This window comes from Tiliqua scincoides, chromosome 5, assembly GCF_035046505.1.
Source record: "Tiliqua scincoides isolate rTilSci1 chromosome 5, rTilSci1.hap2, whole genome shotgun sequence".
In the NCBI taxonomy this organism is placed as follows: domain Eukaryota; kingdom Metazoa; phylum Chordata; class Lepidosauria; order Squamata; family Scincidae; genus Tiliqua; species Tiliqua scincoides.
Genome location: NC_089825.1, coordinates 60439497 through 60459877, shown reverse-complemented (window position 1 = coordinate 60459877; position 20381 = coordinate 60439497). Strand labels below are relative to the sequence as shown.

Sequence of the window (20381 nt, the reverse complement as noted above, 5' to 3'; positions counted from 1 at the left end):
GGTCTGATTCTTGGTTGTCTCAATTACATGAATAATTCATCTCCTGTATTACTTGGGATAATGTGGAGTTCAGGCTGTGTAGTTGCTTCCATCTTGGGTTTTTAGTAAGTTATCTCTTCAACAGTAGTTAAGTTTTGTAAAATGAGACATGCTAATGCTCACACCTGCTAGATTATCTAACATACAAGCCCTAACCTGGCTTTTTGAAATGTTCTCTGTATGTGATCAGAAGCATTCTCCTCTGCAACTAGTTTGCCAATTATATTTTTAAAAGTCTCCATCAATGTGGAAGTTATGATTCTTGATATTAGAAATGTGCCATAATTGAACTATGGCTAAACTTACACCTACAAACAAGAAACAAAATACATGAAATGACAAAAGTTAGTATCCATGTGTCTTTCTATCCTCTTTTTCTTCCACTAGATTCAAGTAAAGCTAAAGAATTGTGAGGTTAACTAGTATGAAATGAACATAAATGAACCTGGCCTATTGACTTTCAGGTGGTATTTTGCCTTCTACAACTGTTTTTTGTTGCCAGGGGCAAGAGGGTTTCAAAATAGTCTCTTTGATGGTAGAGAAGGCGACAGCTTAAGCCCAGGCAAGCAGTAACAGTTTGTTTCACATTTTTGGCTGCAAGACTCAATTGGCAGATGTTGCTGGAGAAGTGGCTTGTTTGCTTACATTTTTGCTATAGACCTCCACTTGTTGCCATGGTGGACTGTCTGTTTCTGTCAATAATTTGGCCTGGCGCAGCTTGTCTGCACTGACTCTTAAATTTTATTGAACAATTCAGCTGAAACAGAACAAGATTAGACAGCTTTCACCTTTTGGCTCACTGAAGTGGTTTTACTGTGGTTATAAGAGCTGGGGAATTATTGCAAGAAAAGTTTTTCCTTTCAGTGTATAGAGAGCGATTTCAAACCACTTGGCTATTTGTATTCTGAAGTGCGTATACTGTCAAGTTTTTCATCTGCCTCCTTTGAAAGAAACTCTGTGTTGCAGGGCATGAAGTAAACTCTTAACAAATGGTTTGTCCATTGGAATTCCTCATTATTTCAAAAATGCCACAGCACACAAAAGAGAGGGAAGTTTTGTCTGATAGCCGCCTGTACTTCTCCAATAAGTGGTATTACTTTCATCAAAAGGAAGTACATTATTTGAGAGAAGGTTCCTCCTTCCTTCTTGTAGTCTCTCCATATCTTTCTTAAAGCCAAAGATACCCTTCTTGTGTTTTTTTTAAACATAATAGAGATTTAAGTTTTTACACAGAGAACACATCAATAAAAATCTTCTTGAAGTAATTAGAGTCTAGCTCAGCACTTTGTGTATGTTTGGGGGAGTTGGGGAGATCAAAAAAGATGAACACTTGAGATACTTGTCATTAACTACTTCAGTGGCATATTTGATGTACAGTATAGTAAACTTGCATTCCAATCCTAAACAGACTAATTTGGAAGCATATCCTATTGCTAGAATTTACTTCTGAGTTGGGATCACAGCTTTACAGGTAGGATAAAATTGGTGCCATGTTATGAACCAATAAATTACATTGCTAAGCAAACCAAGCAAAAATATCTATTATATAAAGAGTTTAACATTTCTAATACTGACAAATTAAACACACATTTTCTGTATCTTAATACAGTGTACGGGCCTAATCTTGCCTTATTAAAGTGTCAGGAAGCATTCTGAAAACAAAGAGAGCTTTCTCTTCTATAACAAAACAAACTGCATTTCATCTGTGAGTTTGTGGTATATCAGGAAGATGTGGGCAATCACAAGTCCAAAGGAGTGTACAAGCATGTTTGTTGGCTGCATTCATACATTACATTTCTAGTACAACTTAGATGTGTGTCTTTTGTGAGGAGTGTAGAAATCCTGAGTTTGACAGAAAAATTCAGAAACATTTGATAAAACCAGCAAAAGACCTTTATGACAACTTTTGCAGAAGATGTTTTCATAGGTCAGGGCAGTGTTATTTGGAAATGAAGGATGATTGACCACCTGCATTAATGACATTCCATATAAGTTTATATGAGATGAAGAATGAAAGGCAGGGGAGTAGAATTGCACTGTGAGAGACTGTTTACTTACCTTGAATGGTTGTGAGTGAGGGAAGTTATGCCACATTCACATATTTCTCCATTTTAAATGTATGTATATTCCAAATATCCTGTTTCCTAAATGAACTTGAGCTGCTCTCCCCTCCTCTCAGTATTCCAGTTCCATACCATTTTTGCTGTGATTTGTTTGGGTAGAACTGACATACTTATTTGGTACTCTAGCACCATAGATTTCACTGATTCATTGTAGAAGTGGTTGTGGGGTATGTGAAGACAGACTGGTATTAAGCCTGAGAAAATGGACTGGATATTTAAAACAAAGTTTTATCATACAAGCCAACAAAGGAAGCATCTCCCTTGCAAGTCTTGTTGTTTTTTCCTCTGAGTTTCATGGCCTTAATTTTCTTGGATGAGTGAAAATTTTCAAGATATTTTGAATTTTTACATACTATTAAATGTCTTATATTAAGCCATTTCTACCCCAAGATGCATATACACAACAGAGACCAAATGTGTACACCTATGGACCAGGCAAAAATGGGTGAAAGAATCACACACAAATATTTTATAGAAAAACTTCACTTCTGACTAAAACAACTTTTTTAACATTGTAAAAATATATAATGATCCTAGTCTATTTATACAAAGCTAACCAGCCATATTCCAGTGACATATATAAACTTTTAAAAATCTAGACAAGTGCTCTCTTCCTTCTGTCACACATCCTTTCCTTTCCTGAAAGGCAGCCCTAGCAGAATGTAGAATGATTTGGGTGTAGAGATTAGAGTTTAGTGTTTAAAATGTTGTATAGTTCTGTGTACTTGTTGACTGAGACAAATTATGTTTGTCATTATATGTGTGACCACATCTGTATAACATTTTAGGCCTGGCTATTGTATTTCTGCACACCCATGGTAAAGTAGGTGACCTCACATAGGCTCAGTGTGACTGCAACAGGCTCCAAGTATATTGGGGCAGGGGCTTTTCATTTCTTAATTCTGAATAATTATCTCCCTTTAAGGACAAGGAGCTGTTCTTTTTTTCCCCCAACATTGCATGTATGTGGAAATAAATAAGCCTGCTGGCCAGTACAAAGTACTAGTGGGTGGTTAGGCTTGATTTAGCTTCTGTTTGCAGTGTTCATCTCCTGCGATTTGCAACAAATTGTTTTTTTCCTCCTGGTCGAGCAGCCCAAACTTCTAAGCTTCCTTGTCCTAGAGAAAAGAAAATAGCAAGGCTGTGTTTATTCTTGTCTGTTTAATGGCTCCACTGGTAAATGCATCACTGAATGGGATAGTTATGACCTACTGCACAACTGTCACTTGCACTGAATGGGTCAGGTTCTCCCTCCCTTCAAGTTGTATCCAGAGATATCTTTCATAAAACCACACATGTACTTGCTGCTCCAAACTTGCATTTCAGTGTATGTTATGCTAAATGGCGAAGAAAACTTCTTAAAAACTTTGATCATTTGATACAGATGAGCTAAAAGTTTCTCTTTTCCCCCTCCCAAACCCCTTCTTTTTTTTCTTCCCTAGAGGATGAAAGTCCTGGACAGACCTATCACAGAGATAGAAGAAACGCAATCGCAATGCAGCCGCAGGGCGGGCAAGGCCTCAGTAAAATCAGTGAAGAGCCTTCAACATCTAGCGAGGAAAGGGCCTCATTAATTAAGAAGGAGATCCATGGATCTATATCGCATCTTCCTGAACCTTCCCTACCTTACCGTGGGACAGTCTTTGCCATGGACCCCAGGAATGGTTACATGGATCCTTCTTACCGTAAGTATTTAAGTATTTAATGCAAGTTGGAGGTAAAATTAGGATGGCCTGCCAGCTGTCATCTTCTGTTACATTTTTGCATTGTTTTGAAAAGGATCCTGTTTATAATGTGACTTTTGAATCTTCCTCTGTTGATTTAGAAACAGGTGTGGGTGGGAAGAAGCTTGCTATTATACTATGCCATTATAATTAACAAAAGGACACAGCCACCAGGTATTTCTGTTTAATGAGGCCCATTGAAATAAATGGGAATTTTGCCACATTGTGCTGTAGTGTAACTCCCATCGATTCTCATGCAGCTCAAACAAGAGGCATTCCCCTGTCACTGCAAAGAAAGCATATGTTAACTGTTGCTTATTATTATTATTATTATTATTATTATTATTATTATTATTATTATTATTAACAGTATTTATATACCGCTTTTCAACTAAAAGTTCAAAGCGGTTTACAGAGAAAAATCAAATGACTAAATGGCTCCCTGTCCCAAAAGGACTCACAATCTAAAAAGATGCAAAATAATACCAGCAGACAGCCACTAGAACAGACACTGCTGGGCTGAGGTGGGCCAGTTACTCTCCCCCTGCTAAAAAAAGAGGAGCAGCCACTTGAAAAAGTGCCTCTTACCCAATTAGCAGGGGTTAATTCTATTTGTTATAGATTTAATAGCATGCTGGAGGGGAGGGTGAGAAATGTTATCAAAAGGAACAAGGTTGATGCATTCTTTTAGAAAACTAGAAAAGTGTTATTTGCATGTTATTTTTAACGATACTAAAAGCTAAAATGCACATATACTGGCACAATCATCAACTTTGTACAAGCCATAGTATATGGTTAGAGGACATAAATTTCAAACTTTGGAATTCCAGATCAGACATTAATAAAGAGTGAGAAATTAAGTGACGCTTGGACACAGATGTGCAGACAGATTTCTCCACAGGCAAAGAATATGAGGGAGTTGAAAGCAATTTTTTTTTCATCTGTTTTTAGTTTAAAAAAGGGTGGGGGAGAAAAATCATTTAGTTGTGTAGTAATGAAGCACATTTTGAGGTGTCAAAGTCTGTGCCTTTTGATTATAGATTTATCCTCTAGTCAGGGTCTGTGCTTGCCATTTAACCTTTTAGTCCTTCATACCAGATGATAAACTTAAGACCATGAAGAGAGGCCAGTCTGGGTCTTGTGTCTCACCCCTTTTTTTCCTTTCTTTTTTCCACTTCGTTCAGAAATGTTAGTATTTTGAGGCAAAAGGTCGTTAGCCAGATGACTGATTAGTGAGGACAGCTGATTAGTACATGTTTTTTGGTAAAGAGAGTGCCAGGGATAAAAGCTAATTTTATCCCTTCATTAGTTGGGTTAGCAGCAAAGGAGAATGTTCACTCATCAGGGTGCAGATCAAAGTGTGTCTTACATACAAATGTTAAGTCTTACCCGAACTTCCTTTCTTTAAAACAGAATTTCATTGTGGCTGTTGCAAAGATGAAGACTGAGTAAGAAGGGCTTTAGTTTATATTGGCATTCAAGGGAGAAATTTAGAAGCTGCAAAGGATTTTACATTGTTTACTCTGGCCCTGATCCACAGTGAATGTACAGCACATTCATTAACACACTAGACATTTTCTATTTGCTCCTTTGCAGCTATTCATAAGGGAACCTCTCCAAATGTGTTTCAAGTTCCCCTTTTGTGAGGAGATCATCATAAAAATCTGTTGAAAAGCAAAGGATCAGAAAACCGAAATGCATAAATGCAATTACTCACTCATAAGTTTATAACTTGGCTGGATTATCATAGCCAAAAACTGCTGTCCTGTGCCTGGTTATTTGCATGCAAATTCCATTTATTCCATTCAGCCTTGTGCGTATAATGGAGCATGGTTGCAGCCAAAGGACACGCACAGTCTGAATCTCCCCCTCTGATGCCATGATTGTAACACTTTCACTTGGAAAGAAATGGCACTGACTTAAATGGAATTTATTCCCTAGGAAGTACGCGTAGAGATAGCAAAGTTTAATAAAGAATGAGCTCAAGCAGGTATAGTTTAAACAATGGGAGTGTACAGTTACTATAATATTGGTCCTTGTTTGTTTGTTTTATTGGGAATAGTCTACTTGTTTTAGGGTCAAATCCTATCCAATTTTCCAGTGCCGGTGCAGCTGTGCCAATGGGGCGTGAACTGCATGCTATGTTGGGGAAGCAGTCACAGAAGCCTTCTCAAGGTATGGGAACATTTGTTCCCTTACCTCAGGGCTGCATGGCAGCAGCAGTGGTGCTGGAAAGTTGGATAGGATTGGACCCTTAGCATACAACTTTCTGAGAAGTAGGTGTGTTAAATCGGTTGCAGGAAAGACAGCAAATAGTCTCCTGGCATTTTAAAGCTAACAGTTTGTAGCATAAACTTCTGTTAATCTTAAATATATGAAAGATAAGTACAGTAACAATTTATAAAAATCTTGCTTATGCAGCATATCTGGCTCAAGTTTTGTATCCAGTAATACAAAATTGGACATTAGTTCTTGCACAATACCGTGATTGTATAAGTAGAAATGAAACGTAAACAAGTTTTAAGTTTATTGAAGACATGACAAATGCTACTGTGACTCCTTGACCTGTTCCTGTATCTCCCCTCAAGCCTGCCAGATGTGTTTAAGACACCAATTAGTCTATAGTGTGTCATCCCTGGCAGTTTTGCAACCTTGAAACAACAGTCCAGTTATATAAGATATTCGGTGTAATAAAAACACTTCTTAGTGTAGGATTTCATGTGGCCCAGCATCTTGTTTAATGCATGTGTGTGCTGGCCTGTTGTGTAAAATGTTAATACTGTATGTCAGTGCAGTTTCCTTCCGGGCCATAGATCACTGCTGTGTGAATGCTGCACTCAAAGCGTTTGTCACGTGAGTAAAGAACATAAAAATGGGACACTAGGTTGTTAGGAGTCTTTCATAGGAGCTGTTTTTACTGTGTCCCATATCCAGTAAAAATCAGCTTTCATTATTAGATGAATTTTGTGTTTTTAAAATGGTTTACTAGGAAGACAATTTCTTGTGACTGATATATCAACTTCTGGATTATTTGCTCCTGCTGTTGTGAACTCTGAGAACTAAATAGAAGAACCAATTTAAAAGAAGTGTTTAATATGTCGAGAAAATGTCCTAGCTATAAGCATAAGCATATCAGAAACTAATCGCCCACTCCTTTCCTTGCAGTACCCAAGCATACTGCAAGGTCCATTGGACTGCAGAGAGCTACTGGCAGTGCAAAAGCTGGAAGGCCTTGTACCACTGGTGGTATAGTGCAGACCAGTCACTGGTGGAGGAGCAGGTATGGGGGCAGGATGTGGGCAAATAATAATGGACTGGTAGGCAGGCCAGGCCCAGGATGGGGGTGGGACTGGCCTCTGGCACTTAGGCTGGATCCTTACCCCCACCCTGTGTAGCCCAGTCTAACTCTGGACTGCTTGGATCTGCAACAGCAATTTAACTGGTGCAGATCCAAGTAGCTCCATTGTGGTAGGCAGTACTTGGGGTAAGTGGAGAAATATCCCTTTGCCCTAAGTTGCGCCACAGTCACCTCCATCCCCACGCTGGTTACAGCACAGGGCAGCTGATTGGCTTGTTCTAGCAGAGATTAGGATTGGTCTGCCTGTGTGTTTGCAAAGCATGCAAATGACACCCAGCCCTGTGTGGTTTGTAAATGTGCCAGGAAGCCAGACCTAGTGTACATAAATCTTTATACGTATCTGTATTAATATTGGAGTTTATGCAGAGGAGACAGCAAGCATAACAGGGAAGGTACATTTACAGGGGGCCTAAAATGTACTTTTACTCAATCTGTGATTGTAATTATAATTATTTGAGTCCATGTGAAAAATAATAAATTCTGTGTTATGTCTGTAATGTTATAGTCTTCCTATAGCTATAGTTAGAAGATGAGCTAGAGAGGTTGTCCCTTCTCTGGTTTTAATTTGTTGCCGGATTTGGTGAACAGATGGAGAGACAAGCTTTCATTTCTCCACTGTAGCTGGCTATGTAATTCCTTCATTCTCTGTGGTTGGAAAATACGGCCTTTTCAGGATGTCTAGCTCGTGCTTCTATATATACCCACTTTGTACTTTAAAGTGTGGGTAGTCTTCCCGTAACACAGGAAAAAAGAGAACACAATTTTCCTTTTTTCCCCCCCCAACACAGACATCTGTATATTTTTATTGCCTCCCCCCCCCCCCAGAAACTTTTAAGCCAATTGTGTTTGGAATGCTTGTCTACCCCAGGAGTTACAGTTACGAGGAAGGGTTTGAATACTGTTCATGTATACATGTAGGCATGTGGGTTTTCCTCTATGATGATTTCTTTTACCCAGGCACTCCCCAAGGACACAAGACAGAGGCTTGGGATGATTGTAATTTATTGAATTAATAAAAATAACCTGCAGCAGGGAAAAATTAAGCTAGTAAAAACCACAAAGTGTGCTGGCCACTAACAGCTTGGGGGAAAACGGCATTAGCCGTTTACCTCCCCCAAGACCCCATGGACGTGACATCCTGACAACAGGCATCACCCCATCCGAGACAGGGTAAGCCTATCCCAGTCAACCCCAAGGGGTCGAGGCAGCTGGCCAGCACTGACCCGCACAGGCTAAACCTTGAGCTGGCCCTTGCCTAACCAGCCAGGGGGCTCTCTAGCCAGCCTCACCAACCTGGACAAGTGTTGTCAGAGCAATCCTGGCTCACCCCTTGACCTTGCTTACCTCAGCATGCACGCCTCCCCCATTCCTGGCTACCCAACCAGCACACTACCTGTCATATGGAGGGAGGGGTTAGCCTAGCGCTTAACCCCCACCCCCACCCCACAAAAACTGAAATGGCTCTGTAGACCCTGCTGCAGGTCAAAAGAAAAATATATTAGCCCCAGCCATGAACAAAAATACTCTATCACCTCTGAACAGCGACAGTGAGGAGAACATAATACTGGGTGAGAAATAAAAGTCCCATCGAGCTGAGACACAACCTGCCTCAGAAATGCATTAATCTTCTGCCGGGAGATGTCAGCCGCAAGGGGGGCTGACAGCCCCACCAAACCTTCCAGGGAAGTATGTCCGATCAGACAATTACTATCTTCAGCAACCTGTTCTGAATCAGGGTGAGATCCCTATGGACATGCTGCCTCAAGGACAATGATGTCCTCTGGCACAAGTCATTCTCACCGAGATGCACTAGTTTCCTGGGAAGGCAGCTTGATGTCCAATTATTCTCTCAGCAATAGGAGCAGCTGGTCCCAGAGAATAATCCTCTTGGTAGCCCACCGTACCCTTGCCATGTCTTCAAAACTGAGCTGGGTGCTGAAATTCGAGGCTGCTGCTCTCTTCTGAGGAACGACGAGCAGCGACCTGAAAAACAAAAAGGGGATTCAGAAACCCACCTAAACAAGCATAAGCCAACAAAAGGGGTTAGGGATAGTGGCCCAAACAGCCTCCACACAATTGCCAAAATATCAGGCTAACAGAACAAGGACCAATCAGGTCTAAACAACACCTGGGACCAGGCCGCAGCCATGGGCCCAAATTGGGACACCCTTCGCTGGGCACCCAAGCCAAGCAGGCAAGGCTTGAGTCGACACCCCTAAATTGGGACACCCACAATGGGCACCCAAACCAAGGGTTCAAGGCCGGAGACTCCATCCCAACTAGGATACCCACAATGGGCATCCAAACCAAGGAGGAAAGGCCGGAGCTGACACCCCCAATTGGGACACCTGCAACGGGCACCCAAACTAATACCAATGTAGTATTTGTAGGCAGCCGACCGCCACTGTCCGATCCTGTGAATCTCCTCGGCCAACAACCCAATGCAGCTGCAACTGAAGCTGCCCCAATCCTGAAAAAATGCAGCCTATATGCCTCTGGGAGCAGCTACCAACAAGCAAATATGGACCATAAAGGCCATCTTCACTTGCAAATGTAGCCTCATATAAGGTACTGAATGCCTGCAAGCTGCTGCTTTGCAAACATTGGCCAATAAAGGCCTACTTCATTTGCAACACAGCCTCATAAAGAGTACTAATGCTTACAGGCTACTGCAAAGCAACCTTGTTGGCATCCTTCAGTCTCGGAAGACTATGGTGTCACGCTCTGAATGGTGGTTCTGGAACAGAGTGTCCTCTCGAGTGCGCGAAGCCTGGGTAAAGTAGGTATGGAGGATAGGCTGTTACCCATGCAGCAAATCCCCCCTCTCCACGTTGTTGAAATGGTCCAATGGAAAGGCAGAGGCCAATACGGTTGGTTCCAGCGGCGTCGCAGGAGTTGCCAGAATGTGACTGTGTTCAGCCATGAACTGCCTCAGGGACTCCGGCTCCGGATTTTGCCTCGAGGTTGACTCCTGAAGCCTTTTCCATAACTGGATGTATCCCCAAGGCAGTGGAGGTTTGGGATCAGAGTTTTCCTTCTCTCAGATGAGCTGCTTTCCCAGGCTGACGAGTCCCATCTACCCGGTGGCTGTTTAGTCACCTCTTACGACAAGTACAGCCAAACTGAGGGCCTATTCTTATCCCCAGCCCCCAGGGGAAACAACCATGGGCCAATAAAGCAACCATGGGCCAATAAAGTAACCATGGGCCAATAAAGCTGACCACTTGCAAATGTAGCCCCATAGATGGTGTTGACAGCTTGCCAGTTCCTGCCAGGCAATCAAGGGCCAATAAATGCCTTCTTCACTTGCAAACATAGGCCCATATAGCATGTTCAGTGCTCCCCAGCTACTGTCAGGCAACCATTGGCCACTAAAGGGCCTATTCCAAGCTAACATGGGCCAAAATATGCTGCCTTCAGTTACAAATGTGTCCCCATTTAGGGTGCTAAATGTGTGCTGGCTAATTCCAGGCAAGCATGGGCCAATGAAGGCTATCTTCACTTGCAAATGTAGCCCCATATAGTATACTGAATGCTTGCCAGCCCCTGCCGTGCAAATATGGGTCAATAAAGGCCTCTTTCAGTTGCAAACCCAGGCCTTATAGAGTGGTGAATGCCTATCAGCTACTACCAGGCAACCATTGGCTACTACAGGGCTGACTTCACTTGCAAATGTAGGCCAATAGAGTGCTGAATGCTTGCCAGCTACTGACAGGCAAACATGGGCCAAGGAAGGCCTATTTTACTTGCAAATACTTATATATATTGGCAACCTTCAGTCTCGAAAGACTATGGTATCGCGCTCTGAAAGGTGGTTCTGGCACAGTGTCTAGTGTGGCTGAAAAGGCCAATCCGGGAGTGACAATCCCTTCCACACCGGGAGCAAGTGCAGTCTGTGTCTGGTCTGTCTCCCTGGCTATGGGCCTTCCTTCTTTGCCTCTTTGCCTCAGACTGCTGGCAAAGTGTCTCTTCAAACTGGGAAAGGCCATGCTGCACAGCCTGCCTCCAAGCGGACCGCTCAGAGGCCAGGGTTTCCCACTTGTTGAGGTCCATCCCTAAGGCCTTCAGATCCCTCTTGCAGATGTCCTTGAATCGCAGCTGTGGTCTACCTGTAGGGCACTTTCCTTGCACGAGTTCTCCAATAGAGGAGATCCTTTGGGATCCGGCCATCATCCATTCTCACGACATGACCGAGCCAACGCAGGCGTCTCTGTTTCAGCAGTGCATACATGCTAGGGATTCCAGCACGTTCCAGGACTGTGTTGTTAGGAACTTGTTGTTAGGAAATTGGAAATTGCAAATACTTACAGGGTGCAGAATGTCCAACAGCTGCTGCTAGACAAATATTGGCCAATAAAGACTGAATTCATGCGCGCATGTAGCCCCATATAGGGTGTTGAATACTTGCCAGCCACTGCCAGGCAACCATGGGCCAATAAAGGCCTCCTTCACTCACAAACCTAGCCCCATATATGGTGCTGAAGCCTGCCAGCTACTACCAGGCATACCATTTCTACTTGGAAATGTAGCCCCATTAAGAGTGCTGAATGCTTGGTGGCTAATGCCAAACAATTATGGATCAGTAAAGGCCTACTTCACTTACAAATGTAATCCCGTATAGGGTGCTGAATGCTTGCTGGCCACTGCCAGGCAATTATGGACCCATAAAAACCTTCTTCATTCACAAATGTAATCACAACAATAATAAAACTCCCTTTTAGTTCTTGTAAACAAAGCAAAATTGGTCACAGCAAATTCGGGGGTTGTTCCAGCAACCTGATAGTGAAACAGGGAAAATAAAATAAACTGCCAAAGGCTTGAAAAACAAAAAAAGGAGTGGTGAAGGTGGCGGAGCTCCAACTCTGGCGTCTTTCGGCTGGGACTCCCCACGTGACCTCACCAACTTTTTTCCAATCTTAACCCCACCTGTTCTCCCCAGTTCTTTGGCCTTCCCCCTTCACTTGCCCGCCCCTCTAATTATTTCAGTAAACTGACTAATCCTATTAAGAGGAGAGCGTTCATGCTTGCGAGACTTAACATCTTCCCTTCAGCTGTCCACTCTGGCAGATTCTCCAATTTGCCACATGATCACAGATTATGTCTCTACTGTTCTTTAGAACCGGACACTCTGGATCACATACTACTCCGTTGCCCGGCCCATCAATCTCTTCAAGTCACGCACCTGAATCCCCTGCTGCTTTCTTCTTCGGGCACTCTTACCGACCCCTTATCTGTTCTCCTGAGTGACAACTCTGTGGCCATTACCGATGTAGTAGCTGATTTTCTCTCTGTAGTTTCCAGGCTCAAACCTCCACCCTGATCCCATTCTCCCCTTTGCTCCCCTCCCTTTTTCCTTTATTAGTCTCATGTTTTGATTTCCATTCTGGGCAACTTAGCCATTGTGCTGGCTATTCCTATTGATGATGTTGTTTATTTATTTATTTTAATGCCAATAAAGGTTTGCTACTAAAAAAATGTAATCGCCAGCTACTGCCAGACAATTATGGGCCAATGAAAGCCTTCTTCACCTGCAAATGTAGCCTTGTATAGGATGCTGAATGCTTGCTGGCTACTGCCAGGCAACTGTGGGCCAGTAAAGGCCAACCACTTAGGAATGTAGTCCCATACTGGGTGCTAAATGATTGCTGGCTACTGCCAGGCAAGAGTGGGGCATGGGCAATCATGAACCAATAAAGGCCTTCTTCATTTGCGAATTTAGTCCCCATATAGGGTGCTGAATGCCTGCCAGCTACTGTCAGGCAACTATAGGCCAATAAAGGCCTACTTCACTTGCAAATGCAGCCCCAGATAGGGTGCTGAATGGTCACCTGCCACTGTTGGAATTACGGCCTTTTGAAGGCTATTTTATCTGCAAAAATAGCCTGATATAAGAGGAGCAAATAAAGAAGTCTGTTGGACTTGAGTCTCCATACCAAGGTCTGAGCAATGTTGTGCAAGCATAGTGTGCGTTAAGCATTTTTTTATTATTATCATCATTATTTCACATCAAAATGACAACACAGCTGATAATGGTCGTATACACAAAAAAAACCACAACATTTATCAGCTGGTAAATCCTCATCCACACGGACATCTGCCTGACGTCTAGGTGTAGATGAGGTACCGACGAAGGATGGACACTTTGCCAATTACGGCGGTCTTCTGTAATTCAACTAGTGTTATTGCCGGGGCATCCAGTTGTGCAAAGTACTTGTTAAATTGTGTTGATATTGTCCCTAGTGCACCAATTACTATTGGCAGCACTTTTACATGCTTCATCCAGATACGTGTCAATTCTATGCACAGGTTGTGGTATTTGGATACTTTCTCCTGTTCTTTCTCCAAAATTCACGAGTAGCCAGGAATGGCGACAGCAATGATTAACAAGCGCCTGGCTTTCTGGATTTTGGATGGCTGTGAGATGTGTACAGGTCCACCAAGAAAAGCCTGTCGAAAGAGCTGGATTTTCGACTTCTGAAGATGTGGGGAGGAGGAGGAGAAAAGGCAGTTGGAGTCCAGCAGCCAGCCCCACAGGTGTTCCACTCCTTCTCCTTTTCCTTCTGCAGCCTTCTCTCCTAGCTGTTCCACTGAGTGGAGGCTGTTCCTTCTCCACTCACTCCTCCCTCAATTGCCCAGGCGGGTGTACCTGAAGGCATGGGGAGGAGAAGGAGAAAAGGCAGCTGGAGTCCAGCAGCTGGCCCCACAGGTGTTCCACTCCCACAATAATAATAATAATTTCTTGCATATCACAGCTGCCTGTTCTTTAGGCATTAATTACTAGGATGTTGTTATGTATTTACAAATAATGAGTGCTGAACCAAGCAGGGTAGCTTTTTGAATTTGACCAATAGCAGTTTTGTCAATGTTTGAATGTTTTAAAAGTAGTTTAAGCATTTTGGGACTGCACCCAGCAAACCAATCACAACTGGGAGAACCACTGCTGGTTTGTACCATAATCTTTGACTTTCAATTTTTAAATCCTGATATTTACTAATTTTTTAACCCTCTTTTTCATCAATTCTACTATCGCCAGGTATTGCTATGTCAATAATGAATTATTATTATTATTGATGAAGGTGATGATGATGATGTCATGATGACCCACCTAGTGGGTCCCAACCCACAGTTTGAGAAACACTGACCTAGTATTTATGCCTAAGTTTGCACTTTTATATAACTACTATAATTGTACATGAATAAATCCTTGGATTAAGAGCAAAGAGCGGAAGGTCTCTGTCTCTACAGTTATGAATGCAAGAAAGGGGGAAGCAGAGGAGACCCAGCACCTCGCACTGAGAGACGGGGCAGAACCAGCACAGCCAGAGGGAAGTTCTCAGCATGAGAACCAGCCTGCGATCAGGGCCCTCCCCAGGCACTGGGAGAAAGCCCAGAGGCTCTGCTTGATGGAGGGATGGAGTCACCCAGGACCTAAAATGGCTGCCATGCCGCTGAAGGGAAATAATAATAATAATAATAACTTTATTTCTACCCCGCCTTTCTCCCCGAAGGGACTCAAGGCGGCTTACAACATATTAAAAACAATTTAAAAACAAATAAAAACATATTAACACATACTAAAAACAGCAGTCAGAGTAAAAAAAAAATAGGTAAAAAGAGCATAGAGCAGCAGCAAGTCATAAAAGAATCAGGCCTGTAAAAAAATATTAAAAGATGTTAAAAGGCCAAGAACTCAGAAGGCCTGTTTAAACAGAAGGGTCTTCAGGCCTTGCCGAAAGGTCTCAAGAGAGGGAGCCATTCTTAAGTCAAGGGGAAGGGAGTTCCATAGCGTTGGTGCCACTACTGAGAAGGCCCTATTTCTTGCAGCCGCCCCACGTACCTCCCTAGGCGGCGGCACTTGTAAAAAGGCCTTCTCTGATGACCTGAGAGGGCGAGCCGGATTGTACGGGAGCAGGCGATTTCTAAGATACCCTGGTCCAGAGCAGTATAGGGCTTTAAAGGTCAATACCAGCACCTTGAATTGGGCCCGGAAACGAATGGGCAGCCAGTGCAGCCGCTGGAGAAGCGGACTGACAGAGTTGAACCGCCTACCTCCAGTAACCACACAGGCCGCCGCATTCTGCACTAGTTGCAGTTTCCGAACCGTCTTCAAGGGCAGCCCCACATAGAGCGCGTTACAGTAATCTAATCTTGATGTCACCGAGGCATGGATCACCGTGGCCAGGTCTACACGATCCAAGTACGGCCGCAGCTGGCGCACCAGCCGAAGCTGAGCGAAGGCCCCCCTAGCCACAGCCGCCACCTGGGAATCCAGGAGCAGCTGCGAGTCTAGGTGGAACCCCAAGCTGCGGACCTGCTCCTTCAGAGGGAGTGCAACCCCATTCAGCGCAAGCTGATAGTCCAGCACCTGCATCGAGGATTTCCGAACCAGGAGAGCCTCTGTCTTATCCGGATTTAATTTCAGCTTGTTAGCCCCCATCCAGATCCTCACTGCCTCCAGACAGCGCTCCAGGTCCTCAACCGCCACCCTGGAGTCTGGAGGAAAGGAGAGATAGAGCTGGGTGTCATCAGCATATTGATGGCACCCCACTCCAAACCCCCGGATGACCTCTCCCAGCGGTTTCATGTAGATGTTAAATAGCATGGGGGACAGAATTGAGCCCTGTGGCACCCCGCATCTCAAGGGCCAGGGTGTCGAACAGGCATCCCCCAGCACCACCATCTGGGACCGACCCTCCAAGTAGGAGCGGAACCACCGTAAAACAGTGCCTCCAGCTCCCAACTCGGCCAATCGGCCCAGAAGGATACCATGGTCGATGGTATCGAAAGCCGCTGAGAGGTCCAGTAGGACCAACAGGGACGCACTCCCCCTGTCCAGTCCCCAGCATAGGTCATCCACCAAGGCGACCAAGGCGGTTTCCGTCCCAAAGCCCAGCCTGAAGCCAGATTGAAAAGGATCCAGATATTCCGCTTCATCCAAGACCCTCTGGAGTTGGGACGCCACCACCCGCTCAATTACCTTACCCAGAAACGGGAAAGCAGGAAAGGCTACTGCAAAATGGCTGCCATGAAGAACAAAGGGGTGGAGTCTGTTAAAGGCAGGAGCAGTAAATGCCAAGTACATGAAAATACAGCCAGTAAATAAGAGAGAAGTGGGGGGGGGGAAGAGAGAAGTGGGGGGAAGAGAGAAGGGGGGGAGAAAAGTGCCTAATGCTAAAGAACACCAAGGGGGGGGAGTGAGAACATCCGCAACAGGCAGCTAAAGACAGGATTGAGAAAGCTCAGCAGCCCACAAACATCCCCCTCCTAGCTTCAGAGGAAAGAAAAGAAATGGTGACCAACTAACTCAAGAGCAAAGGAAAGGAAATCCCTGAAGCCTGGGAGACGTGAAGGCCCCTGGTCTGCAGGCAGAGCAGACCACAGGAGCAACTCGCTGTGTGGGTGGGTGTTTAAAAAAAAAAACCCCTCAGAAGATGATATAAGCAATCTCCTGCGGCCTAGGGGTCTAATAAATTTCATCAGTGAGGAGGAGAATATATTATTTTAAGATATTGGGATAGGACAAAATCTTATCCAGCAAAGGGACCATGTCTCTTTCTACTCACTCCCAACTTTGCAGTTTGCAAATGAAGCAGTAAAGCTGGTGCTGGTGGTTCAGCTGCTATTCTAGTTTGAATACAAGTCCTACAAGACAGGGAAACCAACACCTGTACACTCAGCCTAAGGGACTGTAAGACCTTAAGAAGCTATGTTTGCTTGAGACAGGACCCTCAACTGATTCAGAACTGTTAGTACATATGTTCTTGTGTTTTGAAGTTTTCTTCTGCAGTCGGATAGTTGCAGTGTTTCCTAAGATATTGGTCAGGACTTGATCATTAGGGGTTGTGAAATGGACAATGAAAGCAAACAAGAAGAATATATTGAGCACTGCGTAAAGTGAAACTGAGCAGGTTGTGAGTAGGTGACCATGCCTCAGTCAAGGACAGTTGAGAGGAACACAGTGCTACCAGAATAGTCCTGATCTGATGAATGCAGGCCCCAAAAACACTTGAGAAGAAAGTCCCCCCCCCCAAGCTGACAAGGAAAATGTATTGAGCCGTATGGAAAGCAAATCATGCATGTTTACTAGTGAGTAGGCAAAGAGCCTTGGCTCCTATCAATGGCCAGGCGAAAGGGAATGCAATGCCACTAGAATGGTTTCAGTCTGATGAATGTGGAGTTCAACAAACACTCCAGAAGGCGGCTGCTCACCATAGTAAAAAGGAGAAAAACAGAGACTTGAGTAGCTGGTAAAGTGAAACTTTTTTTTTTTAAGCCTTGAAAAGTTAGGTGGGTCCCTATAGTGTCTTTTTAAGAAGTGGTTTCTGATGCCAAAACATTTGAGAACCACTGAGCTAGTGTGTTTTTTAAATAGACTGTAGGACTACAAATGTTTTATTCTGCCATTTATTTTGAAAGGTCCCAAGGTGGCTCATGACAAATTTAAAAGAACCACATAGCTAGGGGTGGAAAAGCTCCAGGTTCCTGCCCAGTAGCCATTGGTACCTAAACACATTGGGCCTAGAAACAGATTTTTCTTCTTCACATTAGTGCTGCTGTTTACAGATGAGTAAACATCTGTTTCTCTTGCTAATGAGTTAAGGTTTACATTTCTGTCTTCTTAGGATCTGGTTCCTTGAACATCTCATTGGCTCCTAATTATGCAAACCTTTTGTATATCTTCTCATAGAACTGCAATAAAACCCAATAATATATATATTTATTGGGCATTCTTGAAATATTACCAATTCCGAACCAGATTTTCATTGCGAATTTTAGTTTTGAACAGCATCAGTGCTTCCAAAACAACCCATTGTGCCAATGACTAGTGTACTGCCAATGTAGAACGCCCACAGAGTTGTTGAATGAGAAAAGCAGTGGTTTGCTGGTAGTTGGCTCAATGCTCCATTTGACTAAAAGAAAAGCTGGCAACTGAAAGGACTAGTGGTTCAGAAGTATGTGAAGTAACAGATCTCTAATGTTCTACTTTCCTCACTGGAACCCAAAGTCCTCTGTGCTAGACAAACCCCTGGTTGGTGGTTATTTGCAATAGAAGCTGCAGAGGTTCTGGATAGGGCAAGCTTGCACCAGCAGTGTTCAAAGAATCAATTTGTTTCTGTGGACAGTGGGTTGGTCATGGACAGAGTCTGTTTCAACCTTCTGCTTTGACTTGAAACTTGTGTGTGTGTGTGTGTGTGTGTGTGTGTGTGTGTTCAGACTCCAAGGCTTAATTTTCAATGTAGTTTTATAGTCATGCTAAAACTGCATGTATCCTGTGGGAAAAATGAATCATTCCTAATATATATATATATATTGTGATCTGAAACATAATGTTGGTCTCCTTTGGTGTGTGTGTGTGTGTGTGTGTGTGTGTGTGTTTGGTGGCTTATCTGGAAGGTCTGTTGGTTTTTAATAAGTCTTGAAGAAATTGCTTTCAAGAAATAAAATGACAGTTGATGTTGTTTTTTTAAAGTTTTTGGTGAATGGTGCTGCTGTTACCCTGTGTAACTCAGATTGAATTTTCATCTTTAAAACCCCAGCAATTAATTACAGTTAATTTGTGTTGTTGGTAGTGGTATTTTTGCACTACCTTGTGTGAATTTGTTTCTGTGGAGGGGTGAAAATTTGTTAGGTAAATAACTTATCATAGGATAATAGTTATTAAAGGTTCAATCCCTTTATAGTAGAGGAAGGCTTTTGTAGATCTTTTTGGTGAGGTCAGTTCTGATGGGTTTTGATGTCTGTGGTAGCATGATGGATCCTTTCTTTTAAAGTGAGAATAAAGCATGGCCACAGTTCATTGCAACTTTAATTTGCAAGCAGAAAACTGTATGCATGCTGCTAGAATTTCCATCCTGGTTCCACTCACCCATTCTTTCAAACAGTGGGGTTACGCACTATGCAACATGTGTGCATAACTCTGCCAGTTCCTGTCTGGCAATAATTCAGAGGTACATGATTTTGTTTCTGGATTTGCAGAAATACTCTGAAATTTACCATCGGATTGTAGTTGTCCTCCACATTTTCTGCGACTTGACCTTTGGGAGTGGGGCTCTCTGAAATTGGTTATGGGTTCAAAAAAGTGACCACTAGATATATGCAAAAGTATAGCATACCATCACTGGCCAATTAGCTGCATACCAAGCCTGAGCATAGTGAAGCCTAGTTATGGTATCTACTATCAAAAAATAGGAGAATGAACCCTCCCCTCTTCTGTGATGGATCATCTATATGTTTGCATGTTACCATGGTGGAGTCCCAGAAATTTCAGATTATTTCAAGAGCCTCACCTGCGGCATGAAACTTATAGTGAGCATGTTCCTGACTGACTCACAGCCTGCCTATTACCTGAGTTTCTTTGGGGTTTTCTGTTGCATGTTTGGTGTCTGTAGGTTCTTGTTTTTTTGTTTTTTTTATGGCAATAGCCACCAGTAAATGCTTCTATTCTAGTCCTGTCTTTTCTTTGGTCCCACCCATTTCTGCCACGAATCACATTTTCAGTAAAAATGTCTGTATTAATCTTACCGAGGTTCTTTTGGCTTATTTCTTTGGTTCTTTTGGTTATTTCTACACCTTTCATTCTGAAGGAGCTGTTGTGAATTCAGTACCTTACAAAACAGTGTGGTGTTATGGATCACTTGGCAACAATACTTATTTTTGCCCATGCGCTCCCCGATAAACACATGAGACAGTGACCTCTGTTGCAGACTCGGAGCGGCTCCTTGGTTCACTGAGGAGCTGCGAATGATGAAGTGGCAGGGCAGGTATCTAGAGCGACGGTGGCAGAAAACTCGGGATGAATCCGATCGGACGCGGAGTAGAGCTCATTACAGAGCCTATTCCGTGGCGGTGGTAGCAGCGAAGAGATCGTTCTTCTCTACTACCATTGCGTCTGCTGACAACTGTCCGGCAGAGCTGTTCCGTGTAGTGCGGGGTGCTGTTCCGTGTGGTGAAGACAAGCTGCACTTGCTGAAATTTCCTCTTCTATACAATTGTTAAAGGTCCAGGGTCCCTAAAGTTGAAAGTTTGCCCACCCCTGTTCTAGGAATCTGCAGACATTCACTAATTTGTGTGCTGGGATGGTTACATACATCTCTTCAATGTTTTCCCTTAGATGTTTGTGTTGTAGGTTTCTACAAT

At 43.4% G+C, this 20381-nt stretch overlaps 1 protein-coding gene across 1 annotated transcript in view; it reads left to right on the top strand.

Annotated features, from left to right (window-relative positions):
- Positions 1-20381, top strand: part of GLI3 (GLI family zinc finger 3) — a 255390-nt gene that overhangs the window by 59690 nt on the left and 175319 nt on the right. Inside the window, exon 2 of the mRNA XM_066627311.1 lies at positions 3605-3847. Coding sequence (XP_066483408.1) covers positions 3605-3847 — 243 coding nt within the window. The remainder of the gene's footprint in view (positions 1-3604; positions 3848-20381) is intronic.